This window comes from Chiloscyllium plagiosum, chromosome 9, assembly GCF_004010195.1.
Source record: "Chiloscyllium plagiosum isolate BGI_BamShark_2017 chromosome 9, ASM401019v2, whole genome shotgun sequence".
In the NCBI taxonomy this organism is placed as follows: domain Eukaryota; kingdom Metazoa; phylum Chordata; class Chondrichthyes; order Orectolobiformes; family Hemiscylliidae; genus Chiloscyllium; species Chiloscyllium plagiosum.
Window position 1 is genome coordinate 102,468,453 of NC_057718.1, and position 17,712 is coordinate 102,486,164.

At 47.9% G+C, this 17,712-nt stretch overlaps 1 protein-coding gene across 1 annotated transcript in view; it reads left to right on the top strand.

The window, feature by feature from the left end:
* The window catches only part of cnrip1b (cannabinoid receptor interacting protein 1b), a 28,242-nt gene extending 13,404 nt beyond the window's left edge, over positions 1–14,838 (top strand). Inside the window, exon 3 of the mRNA XM_043696659.1 lies at positions 13,744–14,838. Within this exon, the coding sequence (XP_043552594.1) occupies positions 13,744–13,908 (165 nt within the window). The 3' untranslated portion in view covers positions 13,909–14,838. The remainder of the gene's footprint in view (positions 1–13,743) is intronic.
* Positions 14,839–17,712: the final 2,874 nt, after the last annotated feature.

A 17,712-nucleotide genomic window follows, 5' to 3' on the forward strand; every position in this document is an offset into this window, starting at 1 on the left:
GACCGCTGGGTTCCGTGTTGTGACCACTGGGATCCGTGTTGCGACCGCTGGGTTCCGTGCGGGGACCGCTGGGTTCCGTGCGGGGACCGCTGGGTGCCGTGCAGGGACCGCTGGGTGCCGTGCTGGGACCGCTGGGTTCCGTGCTGGGACCGCTGGGTTCCGTGCTGGGACCGCTGGGTGCCGTGCTGGAACTAATACTAAGTTCCGTGCTGGGTCTACTGCGTTCCGTGCTGAGACCACTGGGTTCCGTGTTGGGACCGCTGGGTTCCGTGCTGGGACCGCTGGGTTCCGTGCTGGGACCGCTGGGTTCCGTGCTGGAACTAATACTAGGTTCCGTGCTGGGTCTACTGCGTTCCGTGCTGAGACCACTGGGTTCCGTGTTGGGACCGCTGGGTTCCGTGCTGGGACCGCTGGGTTCCGTGCTGGGACCGCTGGGTTCCGTGCGGGGACTACTGCGTTCCGTGCTGGGACCGCTGGGTTCCGTGCTGGGACCGCTGGGTTCCGTGCTGAGACCACTGGGATCCGTGCTGGGACCGCTGCGTTCCGTGCTGGAACTAATACTACGTTCCGTGCTGGGACTACTGCGTTCAGTGCTGAGACCACTGGGATCCGTGCTGAGACCAATGGGTTCTGTGCTGGGACCACTGCGTTCCGTGCTGGGACTACAGGGTTCCGTGCTGGGACTACAGGGTTCCGTGCTGAGACCACTGGGATCCGTGTAGCGACCACTGGGTTCCGTGTTGGGACCACTGGGTTCCGTGCTGAGACCACTGAGATCCGTGTAGCGACCACTGGGTTCCGTGCTGAGACCACTGGGTTCCGTGCTGAGACCACTGAGATCCGTGTTGCGACCACTGGATTCCGTGCTGGGACCACTGGGTTCCGTGCTGGGACCACTGGGATCCGTGCTGGGACCACTGGGTTCCGTGCTTGGACTACTGCGTTCCAAGCTGGGACCACTGGGTTCCGTTTTGGGACCACTGGGTTCCGTTTTGGGACCACTGGGTTCCGTGTTGGGACCACTGGGTTCCGTGCTGAAACCATTGGGTTCCATGCTGGGACCACTGGAATCCGTGCTGGGACCACTGGGATCCGTGCTGGGACCACTGGGATCCATGCTGGGACCACTGGGATCCGTGCTTGGACTACTGTGTTCCAAGCTGGGACCACTGGGTTCCGTGCTGGGACCACTGGGTTCCGTGCTGGGACCACTGGGTTAAGTGCTGAGACCACTTGGTTCCGTGCTGGGAGCACTGGGTTCCGTGCTGGGACTACTGGGTTCCGTGCTGGGACCACTGGGTTCCGTGCTGGGACCACTGGGATCCTTGTTGCGACCACTGGGTTCCGTGCTGCGACCACTGGGTTCCGTGCTGCGACCACTGGGTTCCGTGCTGGAACTAATACTACATTCCGTGCGGGGACCACTGCGTTCCGTGCGGGGACCACTGGGTTCCATGCGGGGACCGCTGGGATCCGTGCTGGGACCGCTGGGATCCGTGCGGAGACCACTGGATTCCGTGCTGGGACCGCTGCGTTCCGTGCTGGAACTAATACTACATTCCGTGCTGGGACTACTGGGTTCCTTGCTGAGACCACTGGGTTCCTGTGCTGAGACCACTGGGATCCGTGTTGCGACAACTGGGTTCCGTGTTGGGACCACTGGGTTCCGTGATGAGACCACAGCGTTCCGTGCTGGGACCACTGGGTTCCGTGCTGGGACCACTGGGTTCGGTGCTGGGACCACTGGGTTCGGTGCTGGGACCACTGGGTTCCGTGCTGGGACCACTGGGTTCCGTGCTGGGACCAATGGGTTCCGTGCTGGGACCGCTGCGTTCCGTGCTGGAACTAATACTACATTCTGTGCTGGGACCACTGGGTTCCGTGCTGGGACCACTGGGTTCCGTGCTGGGACCACTGGGTTCCGTGCTGAGACCACTGGGTTCCGTGCTGAGACCAATGGGTTCCATGCTGGGACCACTGGGTTCCGTGCTGAGACCACTGGGATTCGTGCTGGGACCACTGGGTTCCGTGCTGGGACCACTGGGTTCCGTGCTGGGACCACTGGGATCCGTGCTGAGACCACTGGATTCCGTGCTGGGACCGCTGCGTTCCGTGCTGGAACTAATACTACATTCCGTGCTGGGACCACTGCGTTCCGTGCTGAGACCACTGGGTTCCGTGCTGGGACCGCTGGGTTCCGTGCTGGGACCGCTGGGTTCCGTGCTGAGACCGCTGCGTTCCGTGCTGGGATCGCTGGGTTCCGTGCTGAGACCACTGGATTCCGTGCTGAGACCACTGGATTCCGTGCTGGGACCTCTGCGTTCCGTGCTGGGACCTCTGCGTTCCGTGCTGGGACCACTGGGATCCGTGCTGAGACCACTGGGATCCGTGCTGAGACCACTGGGTTCTGTGCTGGGGCCTCTGCGTTCCGTGCTGGGACTACTGCGTTCCGTGCTGGGACTACTGCGTTCCGTGCTGGGACTACTGCGTTCAGTGCTGGGACCACTGGGTTCAGTGCTGGGACCACTGGGTTCCGTGCTGGGACCACTGGGTTCCGTGCTGAGACCACTGGGTTCCGTGCTGAGACCACTGGGTTCCGTGCTGAGACTTCTGTGTTCCGTGCTGAGAACAATGGGATCTGTGCTGAGACCACTGGGTTCTGTGCTGAGACCACTGGGTTCTGTGCTGAGACCACTGGGTTCCGTGCTGAGACCACTGGATTCCGTGCTGGGGCTGCTGCGTTCCATGCTGGAACTACTGGGGTCCGTGCTGACACCACTGGGTTCCGTGCTGGGACCACTGGGTTCCGTGCTGGGACCACTGGATTCCGTGCAGGGACCACTGCGTTCCGTGCTGGGACCTCTGCGTTCCGTGCTGGGACCTCTGCGTTCCGTGCTGAGACCACTGGGATCCGTGCTGAGACCACTGGGATCCGTGCTGAGACCACTGGGTTCCGTGCTGGGGCTGCTGCGTTCCGTGCTGGGACTACTGCGTTCCGTGCTGGGACTACTGGGTTCCGTGCTTGGACTACTGCGTTCCAAGCTGGGACCACTGGGTTCCGTGCTGGGACCACTGGGTTCCGTGCTGAGACCACTTGGTTCCGTGCTGGGACTACTGGGTTCCGTGCTGGGACTACTGGGTTCCGTGCTGGGACTAGTGGGTTCCGTGCTGGGACCACTGGGTTCCGTGCTGAGACCACTGGGTTCCGTGCTGAGACCACTGGGTTCGGTGCTGGGACCACTGGGTTCGGTGCTGAGACCACTGGGTTCGGTGCTGAGACCACTGCGTTCCGCGCTGAGACCACTGGGATCCGCGCTGGGACCACTAGGATCCGTACTGGGACCACTGGGTTCCGTGCTGGGACCACTGGGTTCCGTGCTGGGACCACTGGGATCCGTGCTGAGACCACTGGGATCCGTGCTGAGACCACTGGGTCCTGTGCTGGGACTACTGCGTTCTGTGCTGGGACTACTGCGTTCCGTGCTGGAACTACTGCGTTCCGTGCTGAGACCACTGGGTTCCGTGCTGGGACCACTGGGTTCCGTGCTGAGACCACTGGGTTCCGTGCTGGGACCGCTGCGTTCCGTGCTGGGACTACTGCGTTCTGTGCTGGGACTACTGCGTTCCGTGCTGAGACCACTGGGATCTGTGCTGAGGCCACTGGATGCCGTGCAGGGACCACTGGATGCCGTGCAGGGACCACTGGATTCCGTGCAGCGACCACTGCGTTCCGTGCTGAGACCACTGGGATCTGTGCTGAGACCACTGGGTTCTGTGCTGGGACTTCTGGGTTCTGTGCTGAGACCACTGGGTTCTGTGCTGAGACCACTGGGTTCTGTGCTGGGACTTCTGGGTTCCGTGCTGGGACCACTGGGTTCCGTGCTGAGACCACTGGGTTCCGTGCTGGGACCTCTGCGTTCCGTGCTGGGACCTCTGCGTTCCGTGCTGGGACCACTGGGATCCGTGCTGGGACCACTGGGATCCGTGCTGAGACCACTGGGTTCCGTACTGAGACCACTGGGTTCCGTACTGAGACCACTGGGTTCCGAGCTGGGACTACTGCGTTCCGTGCTGGGACTACTGGGTGCCGTGCTGAGACCACTGGGCTTAGATTAGATTACTTACAGTGTGGAAACAGGCCCTTCGGCCCAACAAGTCCACACTGCCCCGCCGAAGTGCAACCCACCCATACCCTTACACCTACCCCTTACCTAACACTACGGGCAATTTAGCATGGCCAATTCACCTAACCTGCACATCTTTGGACTGTGGGAGGAAACCGGAGAACCCGGAGGAAACCCACCCAGACACGGGGAGAATGTGCAAACTCCACACAGTCAGTCGCCTGAGGCAGGAATTGAACCCGGGTCTCTGGCGCTGTGAGGCAGCAGTGCTAACCACTGTGCCACCGTGCCGCTCCGTGCTGAGACGACTGGGTTCCGTGCTGAGACCACTGGGATCTGTGCTGGGACTATTGTTGTTTGTGATATACGTAAATGATCTGGAGGAAGGTATATGTGGTCTGATTAGAAAGTTTGCAGATGACACTAAGATTGGTGGAGTGTCAGATAATGAAGTGAACTGTCAGAGAATACAGCAGAATATAGACAGATTGGAGAGATGGGCAGAGAAATGACAGATGGAGTTTAATCCGGGCAAATGCGAGGTGAGGAATTTTGGAAAATGCAATTCAAGAGCGAACTATTCTGTAAATGGAAAAGTCCTGGGGAAATCGATGTACAGAGAGACCTGGGTGTTCAAGTCCATTGTTCCCTGTAAGTGGCAATGCAGGTCAATAGAGTGGTCAAGAAGGCATATGGTATGCTTTCCTTCATCGGATAGGATATTGATTACAAGAGTTGGCAGGTCATGTTACAGTTACATAGGACTTTGGTTCGGCCACATTGGGAATACTGTATACAGTTCTGGTCACCACATTACCAAAAGGATGTGAATGCTTTGGAGAGGGTGCAGAAGAGGTTCACTAGGATGTTGAGAGTGTGGTGCTGGAAAAGCACAGCAGGTCAGGCAGCATCCGAGGAGCAGGAGAATCAACCTGGTGAAGGGCTTATATCCAAAACATTGATGCTCCTGCTCTTCGGATGCTGCCTGACCTGCTGTGCTTTTCCAGCACCACACTCTTCGACTCTGTTCTCCAGCATCTGCTGTCCTCACTTTCTCCTAGTTGATTTTAACCTTACTATGGAGTCTCTTCCAAAGATGTCTACCTTGAAGTTTTCCTCCTCTCTCTACAAGGATCTTAATGAGTCCCTCTCTCACTGCATGATTCCTGATGAAGGACTTATGCTCAAAACGCTGATTCTCCTGCTCCTCAATGCTGCCTGACCTGCTGTACTTTTCCAGCACCACACTCGCGACTCTGACCTCCAGCATCTGCAGTCCTCACTTTCACCAGGATATTGCCTGGTATGGAGGGTGCGAGCTATGAAGAGAGGTTGAATAAATTAGGATTATTTTCAATAGAAAGATGAAGGGGGACCTGATTGAGGTCTACAAAATCATGAGGGGTATAGACAGAGTGGATAACAAAAAGCTTTTTCCCAGAGTGTGGGACTCAGTTACTAGGGGTCACAAGTTCAAGGTGAGAGGGGAATAGTTTAAGAGAGATATGCGTGGAAAGTCCTTTACACAGAGGGTGGTGGTTGCCAGGAATGCGTTGCCAGCGGAGGTGGTAGAGGCGGATGGTAGTGTCATTTAAGATGTATCTTAAGATGAATGGTCAGGGAACAGATGGATACTGATCCTTAAAAAATAAACGGCAGGTTTAGAAAGAGGATCTGGATCGGCACAGGCTTGGAGGGCCAAAGGACCTGTTCCTGTGCTGGAATTTTCTTTGTTCTTTGTTCTTGTTCTTTGAATGAAACAGTACAGAAGAAGATCCTTTGGCCCGTCATCCCTGTGCTAGTCCATTCAATTCATCTCACTCCTCTACTTTTTCCCTAAAACCCTGAATTCGTTTTTGCCCCTTCATGTATTTATCTAATTTCCTGTGGAAAAGAAATTATTGAATCTTCTTCCACTGCCACTTCAGGCAGAGAACTCTAGATCAATGCACTCAAATGTTTGATTTGGAAGAGGAAGCGAAAGTGTCCCATGGTATGGGGAGCACTTTCCAATCGATCATCTATTTCACAAACTTTTTCACGTTTGCACATAAGGCTGGAGTACTCACACATGGCTTGTTAAACTGTCATAACAGTGTTCTTGTTGGTATAGAGGTAGGGTTTAATGAAGATGCAGATCAGCCTCTGAGATATGCTGCATGTAAGGGTGATATGGAACATTGAACAGTCCAGGCCCCTCGGCCCACCATGTCTACATCGACAATGATGACATCTTAAATTAATGCATCTGCCTGCACATATCTATTTCTCCCTATTCCATGCCTGCATTTTTTTTAGTTAAAAATCACACAACACCAGGTTATAGTCCAACAGTTTTATTTGGAAGCACTAGGTTTTGGAGTGCTGCTCCTTCACCAGGTCCTCATGAAGGAGCAGTGCTCCGGAAGCTAGTGCTTTCAAATAAACCTGTTGGGCTATAAGCTGGTGTTGTGTGATTTTTAACCTTGTCCATCCCAATCCAACACCAGCACCCCCACATCATTCTTTTTAAGGTGACAAGTATTTATTTTATTTGAATGTGTTAATTTAGTATAAGGTGACAGTAAATAATTACCCGTTGGTTGTTCCGATTACAAAACATGAGCATTGGTTTAGCAGCTGAATGAAACAAAGCATTGCCATGTCATTTAGTACCTAAAGGATTATACCTGTCCTGCTCCACCATAAGATGAATGATTAATCATGGCAAACAAGTGATGGTGATCTTTGAGTTTCACTTTTCTGACAATGAGAAGGATGGAGACTCTGGTCGTAGGTTGGGTGGGCTACATATTGTAGCTGTTGATGAAATGCTTGTCATTGCGACTCCTCACAGTTGGCAATGACAACATGGGAACTTGTCCCACTTCTTCATCTCCTGCTTCCATCACCTTCACAACACCCAGGCAACTTCCAAACACAAGATCAGTTTTTGTAAAACAAATGAATGTCTGTCTGAATGTCTCTTAAATGTTGCTATTGTATCTGCTTCTGCCACCTCCCCCTGGCAGTGCATTCTGGGTACCTATTGTGTAAAAAAACATTTTGTCTCTATGCAGTCCATATCCCTGTATTCCCTGCCTATTCATATATCTGTCACAATGACTCTTAAGCGATGCTGTTGTATCCACCTCCACCACCACCTCTGGCAGCACATTCCAGGCACTTACCATCCTTTGTGCAAAGAACTTGTCTCTCACATCTGCTTTAAACTTACCCCCTTTTACCTTAAACCTATGTCCCCCAGTGTTGACATTGCTAACCCGGGAATAAGGTTCCAATTATCCATTCTATCTGTGCCTCTCATAATTTCGTAAACTTCTATCAGGTCTCCCCTCAGGCTTTGGTTTGTTTTCACTTGAAAATGTCAATCTCTCTATAGTCTCTCCAGTCTCATTATACCCTCTCCAATGCCTCCGCATCCTTCTTGTAGTGTGGAGACCAAAGCTGTACACAGTATTCCAGTTAGTGGCCTAACTGAAGTTTTATACAGCTGCAACATGACTTGCCAACTTTTATACTCTATGCCCTAACTGATAAAGACAAGCATGCTGTATGTCTTCTTTACTACCTTATCCACTTGTGTTGCCACTTTCAGGGAGCAATGGACTTCCAGCCCAAGACCCCTCTCTATATCAATCCTCCTAAGGGCCTTGCCATATACTGTACATTTTTCTCTTGCATTTGGCCTCCCAGGGCGGCACAGTGGCTCAGTGGTTAGCACTGTTGCCTTATAGCACTAGGGTCCCAGGTTCGATTCCAGCCTCGGGAGATTGTCTGTGTGGAGTTTGCACGTTAAGACCATAAGACATAGGAGCGGAAGTAAGGCCACTCAGCCCATAGAGTCCACTCTGCCATTCAATCATGGCTGATGGGCATTTCAATTCCACTTACCCACATTCTCCCCGTAGCCCTTAATTCCTTGTGACATCAAGAATTTATCAATCTCTGCCTTAAAGCGTCCCGGCCTGCACTGCACTCCGCAGCAATGAATTCCACAGGCCCACCACACTCTGGCTGAAGAAATGTCTCCGCATTTCTGTTCTGAATTTACCCCCTCTAATTCTAAGGCTGTGTCCATGGGTCCTAGTCTCCTCGCCTAACGGAAACAATTTCCAAGCATCCACCCTTTCCAAGCCATGTATTATCTTGTAAGTATCTTATCACGTTCTCCCCGTGTCTGTGTGGGTTTCCTCCGGGTGCTCCAGTTTCCTCCCACAGTTCAAAGATGTGCAGGTCAGGTGAATTGGCCATGCTAAATTGCCCATAGTGTTAGGTGCATTAGTCAGAGGGAAATGGGTGTGGGTGGGTTACTCGTCGGAGGGTCAGTATGGACTTGTTGGGCCGAAGGGCCTGTTTCCACACTGTAGGGAATCTAGTCTTAAAAAAAAATGCACCACCTTAAACTTGTCCAATTAAACTTCATCTCCTTCCAGCTGACCTATATCCTGCTGAATCCTTTGTCAACCTTCCTTACCATCCACAACTCAACCTATTTTCATGTTGTCTGCAAATGTACTTATTAAAGAATCCACCTATATTTTCATCCAATCATTTATATGTATTACAAACAATGGAGGTCCCAGCACTGATTCTTGCAAAACATCACTGGTCACAGACCTTCAGTCAGAAAAGCACCACTCCACATCTACCCTGTCTTCTATAACCAAGCCTATTTTGTATCCAACTTACCAACTCACTGTAGATCCCACATGAGTTCACCTTCTGGACCAGACTACCCATGAAGGACCTTGTCAAATGCTTTAATAAAATTCATGTAGAGAACATCCACTACCCTATCCTCATTAATCACCTTCATTATTTCCTCAAAAAACTCAATCAAATTTATGAAACAAGACCTCCCCCATACAAAGCCATGAGCAGTATCCCAAAGAAGTCCATTCTTTTCCAAATGCGAGTAAATCCTGTCTGTAAGAATCTCCTCCACTAATTTCCCTACCACTGATGCAGGGCTAACTGGTCTATTCTTTCCTGCATTATCCCTATTGCCCCTCTTAAACCAAGGACCAACATTTGCTATTCTCCAGTCTTCTGGGGCCTCCCTTGTGGTTTGTCTTTGCCAAGGTCCCAGCAATCTCCTCCCTTGCCTCCCTCAGTCTCCTGCATTAGATCTCATGAGACCCTGGGGACTGAATCCCTGACCTTGGTAAAGACTCTGCTGGAAGGTTGGAACGAGTGCAACTCAGAGCTGGAGCTCTGCTGCACTGTTATCAAGTTTACAATGTTAATGAACATGTTTTGAAGAAATAGCTGGAGGTCTGGCCTGACCTTATCAGAAGATAATCCGAGACTAAAACTACTGGCAGGCGTTAATGGGGAATTGCATGCTGTTTTTTTGAAGTAATTGGACTCTTCAGTAGTTACTTTATGTTCTCATGCTTTGCTTGTTGTTCAGCCTATGATACAAAATTGCTTCCAATCAGAGTAATGGAGCTGTGCAGCACAGAAACAGACCCTTCGGTCCAACTCGTCCATGCTGACCAGATATCCTAAATTCATCTAATCCCATTTGCCAGCATTTGGTCCATATCCTCTAAACCTTTCCTATTCATATACCCATCCAGATGCCTTTTAAATGGTGTAATTGTACCAAGCTCCATCACTTCCTCTGACAGCTCATTCCATATGCACATCACCGTTTGAGTGAAAAAGTTGTTCCTTAGGTCCCTTTTAAATCTTTCCTCTCTCACCCAAACCTATGCCCTCTAGTTCTGGACTCCCCCACCCCAGGGAAAGGACCTTTTCTGTTTACCCTATCTTATCATTATTTTTGTAAATCTCTATAAGGTCACCCAAGAGTCTGTTTTGTTAGTTTGCACATCATTGTGACATTACTGTGCTCAGTTTGTTTAGATAGCAGAGGGTAAGCATAAATGGGTCATTTTTGGGTTGTGTACAGGTTTGTCTCTTTATTTAAGAAAGAAAATAAATATATTAAAAGCAGTTGAGAGAATGTTGAGTTGACTGATACCAGGGATGAGGAGGTTATCCTCTGAGGAAATATTTGACGTTTTCTGCCTGTATCATTGAAGATGAGAATTGTAAGAGGTGAGCTTATTGAAACATTTACGATCCTGAGGTGACTTGACAGGGTGGCTGCTAAGATGGTTGCTAAAGTTAGGCTCACACTTTTAAAACCATGGTAACTCAGTGGTTAGTGCTGCTGCCTCACAGTGCCAGGAACCTGGGTTTGAGTCCACCTTCAGGCAATTGTCTGAGTGGAGTTTGCACATTCTCCCTGTGTCAGTGTGAGTTTCCTCCTGGTGCTTCAGTTTTCTCCCACATTCCAAATGTGTGCAGGTCAGGGTGGAATTGCAGGGTTACAGGGATGAGGTAGGTCAGGGTGGGGTGCTTTTCGGAGGGTCGGTGTGGACTCAATGGGCTGAATGGCCTGATTCCACATTGTAGGGACTTTATATATTGTATGTATAAAAATAAGGGGTCTCCCATGTAAGACAGAGATGAAAAGGAATTTTATTTTCTCTTAGGTGTTTGCAAGTGTTTGGACTCTCTTTCCCAAAGAGTGGTGGAGGGAGGCTCATAGAATATTTTTAAGACTGAGGTATGTCTTAATAAGCTAATAAGGGAGTCAATATTGTCAGGAGTAGATAGGAATATGAAAGTACACGCTGATGAGCCATGTCCTTACTGAATGGTGGAACAGGCTGAAAGGGGCCAAATGGTCCACTCCGGCACCTAATTCTATGTTGGTATATATAACCTTTCCCAGACTGCACCTGGAGTCATTTATGGGGCTTTGATCTCATTTCTTAAGGCAAGATACGTTTCCTGTGGAGGAAATGCAGCAGTGGTTCACCAGACCAATTCCTGGGATGTGTGCAATTCTCCTTTGAGGAGAGGTTGAGGAGAGTGGGCCCATATTCTTTGATGTTTAGAAGAATGCAAGGTGATCTCAGTGAAACTTATACATTCTTACAGGACTCGACCAGGTAAATGTGGAATGGGAGGATCTAGAACAATAGGAGACAGCCTCAGAATAAAGATATAGATAATTAACATATGAGGAACGGCTGAGGATACTGGGATTGTATTCGTTGGAGTTTAGAAGATTAAGGGGAGACTTAATAGAGACGTACAAAATAATACATGGCTTGGAAAAGGTGGATGCTAGGAAATTGTTTCAGTTAAACGAGGAGACTAGGACCCGTGGACACAGCCTTAGAATTAGAGGGGGTCATTTCAGAACAGACATGCGGAGGCATTTCTTCAGCCAGAGAGTGGTGGGCCTGTGGAATTCATTGCCACGGAGTGCAGTGGAAGCCGGGACGCTAAATGTCTTCAAGGCCGAGATTGATAGATTCTTGTTGTCTCGAGGAATTAAGGGCTACGGGGAGAACGCTGGGAAGTGGAGCTGAAATGCGCATCAGCCATGATTGAATGGCGGAGTGGACTTGATGGGCCGAATGGCCTTACTTCCACTCCTATGTCTTATGGTCTTATGGTCTAATTTAGGTTTAAGATGAGGAGGAATGTCTTTCATGTGAGGGTGCTGAATTTTTGGGATATGTTGCCTCAGAGGTTTGTGGTTCAGAATGTCTGATTACCAGTCACATCAAGAGATCTGGGGCAGCATAAAGATATAGCGTTGACTAACCATTATCTTGAGTGACAGAGTAGGCTGAAGGAACTGAGTGGCCTCCTTCGGCTACATGCTCCTTTGCAACATCTATCTAACATAGCACCTGTGGGAAAGGCAATGAATGTGAGCAAGGGTGAAAATAGATAAGTCCCCTGGGCCTGATGGCATTTATCCTAGGATTCTCTGGGAAGCAAGGGAGGAGATTGCAGAGCCATTGGCCTTGATTTTAAGTCCTCGTTGTCTACAGGAGTAGTGCCAGAAGATTGGAGGCTGGCAAATGTGGTTCCCTTGTTCAAGAAGGGGAGTAGGGATAACCCTGGTAACTATAGGCCGGTGAGTCTCACTTCTGTTGTGGGCAAAATCTTAGAGAGAATTGTAAGGGATAGGATTTATGAACATCTGGATAGGAATAATGTGATCTCAGTCTCTCTGTCCCACACCCTCTCTCTTCCCCCTGCATCAGTCGCTCTGTCCAACACCACCTCTCTTGCCCTCTACACCAGTCTCTCTGCCTCACACCCTCTCTCTTTTCCCTGCACCAGTCTCTTTGCTCCACACCCTCTCTTTTCCCTGCAGCAGTCACTCTGGCCCATACCATCTCTTCTCTCCTGCACCAATCTCTCTTTACCTCTCACCTTCTCTCTTCCCCCTATATCACTCTGTTCCTGCACCGTTTTCTCCTCCCATTCTGCACCATTTTCCCTGCAATCAGGTTCCTAGACTGGGATTTTTTAAAAGGGTCAATGATTTAATCTTTGCGTTTTTCTTAACAGTTACTCCCAAAAATAGCATATGATTATTGTGTGAAATCAGCCTTACAGCAAACACAGCTGCTATTGTCTCCTTAACCACCTGCACAGAGGGGATGGCTGGCCCTGTTTCGAATTGCAAGCCCATAGCACCTGCCCTATTGTTTCATATAAAACTTGGAGAGCTCAGTGCTGGCTTTGGCTTGTTTCATGTGGGCTACAGATTCATTTGAGAACCAGTGCTCATGCAAAATGAAACATCAAAGCAATCCAGGAGAGTGGTCTTTTGGTTCTGAGTCTGATTGATTCAGCAGAATAACTTTAATTAATTCAAGGAAGATTGAGTCATTCGAGGAAGTCAGCTCATTTGTTCTACAAGTAAATAGCAAAAGTTAGTAGAATGTTATTATTTATTCCATGGAGAATTCAATTAAAAATGTAGGGAGGTTGTGCGTCAGTAGCTCAAAGCACTGGGGAGAGCACATCTGAAGAACTTTGTACATTACTGGTCTCTGCATTTTTTTGCATTGAAAGCAATTCAGGGAAGTTTTCCTGGACTAATACTGGAATGCGTGGATTGTTTAATAAGGAAAGGTTAGACAGGCTAAGCTTGTATATGCTTGAAGTGACTTGACTGACACTTACCGGATCCTACAGGGTCAGGACTGGGTGGCTGCATAGACGATAGTCCCTCTTATGGGAGAGCTTAGAACTAGGGTCGCTATTTTAAAATACAGAGTCACCTGATTAAAGTAAAGAAGAAGAGAACATTTTTCTCTTAAAGGGTTGTGAGGGTTTGGGATTCTCTTCCTCAAAACGTCATGGAAGCAACATCTGGAATTTTTTTAATGCAGATGTTGACAGTTTCTTAGTAGGCAAGGGGTGAGCAATTATCAGGGTAGACTGTAATCAAATCAGCCATGACCTTGTTGAATGGTACAACAGGCTGGAGGGGCTTAGTGTCAAGATTAGAGTGGTGCTGGAAAAGCACAGCAAGTCAGGCAGCATCCAAGGAGCTTGCTGCCTGACCTGCAGTGTTTTTCCAGCACCAATCTAATCTCGAGTCTGATCTCCAGCATCTGCAGTCTGCACTTTCACCTCGAGGGGCTTAGTGGTGAGTCCAACTCCTAATTTGTATCTTCGTATTCTGACCATGCGGAGATCTGGCGTTGAGAATCTGATTTGTCTCTGAAATATACTGTTCCAGTGAACTCCCATTTTAAGGGTTTTCCTTCTCTCTCCTCTGCAGTTTGATGACATTGGCACCTTTGAGACAGTATGGCAAGTGAAGTTCTACAACTATCACAAGCGCGATCACTGCCAGTGGGGAAACAGCTTTGGAAGCATTGAGTATGAGTGTAAACCCAACGAGACACGGAGCCTGATGTGGATCAACAAAGAAATGTTTACTTAGGATGCTATTTTACAGAAAATCTTCTGAAACATCAGCAATGGACAAATTATAGCTGTCTACAGTCAAGAATAAAATCACCACGCCTTAATGTAGACACATTTGGGTTGAAATTGCAGTGTGCAATATTAATAATGGAAGCAGTAAATGCTGTTATAAATTTGTTTTGCCTGACATTTTAATGTGGGGCAATTATTCTTAAACAGAAATATTCAATGTGAATACATTTGAGACACATTTGTTATCAATATCACTCAACACAGTTTAAACTCCAGTATCTCCCTTCTATTACAATATTTACAGTTGGCATTAACAGTAAGGAGGGTGCATTTTGATGTGAAGTTTCTGTAAACTGTCTTAACAAAGCAAACAAAGGTATCTTATACAAATGGAGTGCTGATCTGGTACAACTCAGCTAAGTGTTGAAAGAAAGATATAAATAATTCTGCATGGGCAACTGTTTAAGTTACCGTTGCAATATACAGCTCACCAGACGGACACCAGTAATTTGTGTTCTTTTATGTACTAAATTGATTTAGCCTACCTTGAATTAGGTACAAGTGGTAAGTTGTGGGAGTGACGAGTTCTGTATCTGGAGTTAGTCATTGCAAGATGAATTTGAACAAAGGTTGGCTGAAAATGTGTATGTCATTCAGTTAGGTTTTAATATATGTTTGTGATTCAATGTATTTCTGAAATAGTGTTTTTTGAATTACGATGTGTTGCTGTTTGCACCCAAAGGTTTTTGTATAATTGTGCAATGTAGTGTTCTCTTTTGTAATGTTTTTGGATTAGGTTTGGGGGGAGGTAATGAGCATTCCCACAAAATATGTTAGCTGTGGATAAACTGCTGTAAAAGCAACTATTGTATCTGTATTAAGAATTCCATGAAAATTAAATTCTACATTGAGAGCCAGTGGTGGCCAATTGAAAGTGTCAATGTGCAAAAGTTTCATTTGGTAGAGATGGAATGGAGAACAAATTTTGCTGAAGGCTTCTACATTGTCTTCACATTTGCAGTGGACAGCCTCACATTTAGAGGATATAATGACCTCCTGGCATTAGCAGTAGGCTTTTAATCCACAACCCCAGGTAATATCCTGGGAGCAAATTACTGCAGACGCTGAAATCTGTACTGAAAACAAAAAATGCTGGAGATCACAGCAGGTCAGGCAGCATCCATGGGGAGAGATGCAAGCTAATGTTTTGAGCTCTTCTGATGAAGAGCCATCAGAACTCAAAATGTTGGCTCTCTCTCTCTCCATGGAAGTTGCCTGACCGGCTGTGATCTTCAGCATTTTTTGTTTTCATTAATATCCTTGGGACCTGGGTTCAAATCCTGTCATGAAGATGCTGGAATTTTAATTCAATGATTAAGGGTTTAATGATGGTCATGGAGCCACAATCAGTCCCTAGGGGGAGTACCTGGCTGGTTCACTAGTGTCCATTAGGGAAGGAAAATGCTACCCTCACCTGGTCTAGCTCACATGTGACTCCAGACCAACAGGAATGTGGTTGACCCTTAACTGCCCTCTGGGCAATTTGGGATGGGTAATTGATGGTGATCTGGCTCATGATGCCCGCACACCGTGAATTAATACATTTTAAAAGCATTACATTTTGTCTAGTTTACAGCCAGGGGAAATGAGCTACAACATGAGCCTGACTGATAATCATAAATGTGTTGTTAGCGTAATTACTCACACATTTGGGATCATTCAGTAAGTGTCTTCCAATCGTGGAATGAAATCATGTTCTAAGCTTTGCACATTGCCATATTTAAACCTCTTTCCTTTATTGAACAGAGATGTAACATTTGCAATCCTCCAGTTCTCATGTTTAAGGGGGACTACTTGCATGTTACATCCCTTTCTCAAGTGAAGTAGTCATTTAGTACTTTGGCCAGGCCCTCTGCATCTTTAGGAGTATTCCCTTTTCACTCTCGAATCACTCCCATTCTTTTATCAGCTGACTTGCTACTTATGGGATTATAAAAGCTTTAAAGTTACTGTCAGTGTAGTTACATATGATAAATATCTGGGAGTGAGTCAGAGTTAGTAACAGCTAATAAGTGATATTTTCCACAAATGAAGGATATATATCCATCACTCTTTGCTCACATGTAATTAGTTGACAAATGAAAGAACAAATCCCAATCTCTCCCATGTAAAGGTTTGACTCCAAGTCATTTCAGGATTTTTGAATTTTCTGGATTATGGAATGATGTTAGAGTGCCTAACCATGCGGGCCAATCAGGTAAACACCATAAATAAAAATGTTTACCTGAAGCATAAAACAGTGACAAAACATTATAAAGCAGCAATGAAAATTGTTTTACACAACCATATACTGTACCTTTCACATTCCATCTCCCAGAGTGTTGTGCTAAAATGGTGCCATGAGTTACTTGGCCATGTACAAAAAATGTTTCTGGACGCTGGGTGTTTCTGACTAACAGATTTCCAGACTGTAGAGATTGTAGTGTATGGTGATTATAGCGTATGGTGATTGATTGGTATATGGTGATTGTAGTGTATGGTGATTGTAGTACATTGTGATTGTACTGTACAGTGATTGATTGGTGTATGGTGATCGAGTTGCAACCAATTTCATGGATGTAAATGTTTTTCTTTCCGGGCTACCATCTTTAAAATGCAGCGGCTGTGAGTTTAATCTCTGTTGATGCCACATGAGGCTTGTGTCTTCTTAGGGATGCTTCGAATCAGGCACGTGGCTCATCCTCTTCAGCAGGCATCACCTACGTACATTAGAATCAAGTAATGGGATGTTACCCTGACGTGGTGCAGGATTTGGAGAAGATGGTAGTATTGTGGTATGAACATAGAATCATAGAACCGTTACATCATTGAAGCGGGCAGTACGATCCGAAAAGACTACACTGACCCTCCGAAGGGCATCCCAACCAGACCCACCACCCTACCCTACCCCACCCCTGTAACCCTGCATTTCCCACAGCTGATTCGCCTAAACCTGCACATCACTGGACGATTTAGCATGGGCAATTTAGCATGGCCAATCCATCTAACCTGCACATCCCTGGAACTATGGGGCAATTTAACATTGCCAATCCATCTAACCTGGACACTATGGGGCAATTTAGCATGGCCAATCCATCTAACCTGCACATCCCTGGACACTATAGGGCAATTTAGTATAGCCAATCCATCTAATCTGCACATCTTGACACCATCCAGGACAAAGCAGCCCGCTTAATTGTCACCAATTCCACAAACTTAATTTCCTACACCACCAACACAGAGTAGCAGCAGTATGTGCCATCCAGAAGATGCACTGCTGAAATTCAGCAAGTATCTTTAGAAAGTACCTTCCAAACACATGACCACTTCCATCTAGAAGGACAATGGCAGCAGGTACATGGGTATGTCACCTCCTGCAAGTTCCACTCCAAGCCACTCACCATCTTGACTTGGAAATATATTGCTGTTCCTTCAGTGTCACTGGGTCAAAATCCTGGAATTCCCTCCCTAACAACAGTATGGATCTACCCACAGCACATGGACTGCAGCGATTCATAAGACCATAAGACATAGGAGCGGAAGTAAGGCCATTCGGCCCATCGAGTCCACTCCGCCATTCAATCATGGCTGATGGGCATTTCAACTCCACTTACTCGCATTCTCCCCGTAGCCCTTAATTCCTTGTGACATCAAGAATTTATCAATTTCTGCCTTGAAGACATTTAGCGTCCCAGCCTCCACTGCACTCCACGGCAATGAATTCCACAGGCCCACCACTCTCTGGCTGAAGAAATGTCTCCACATTTCT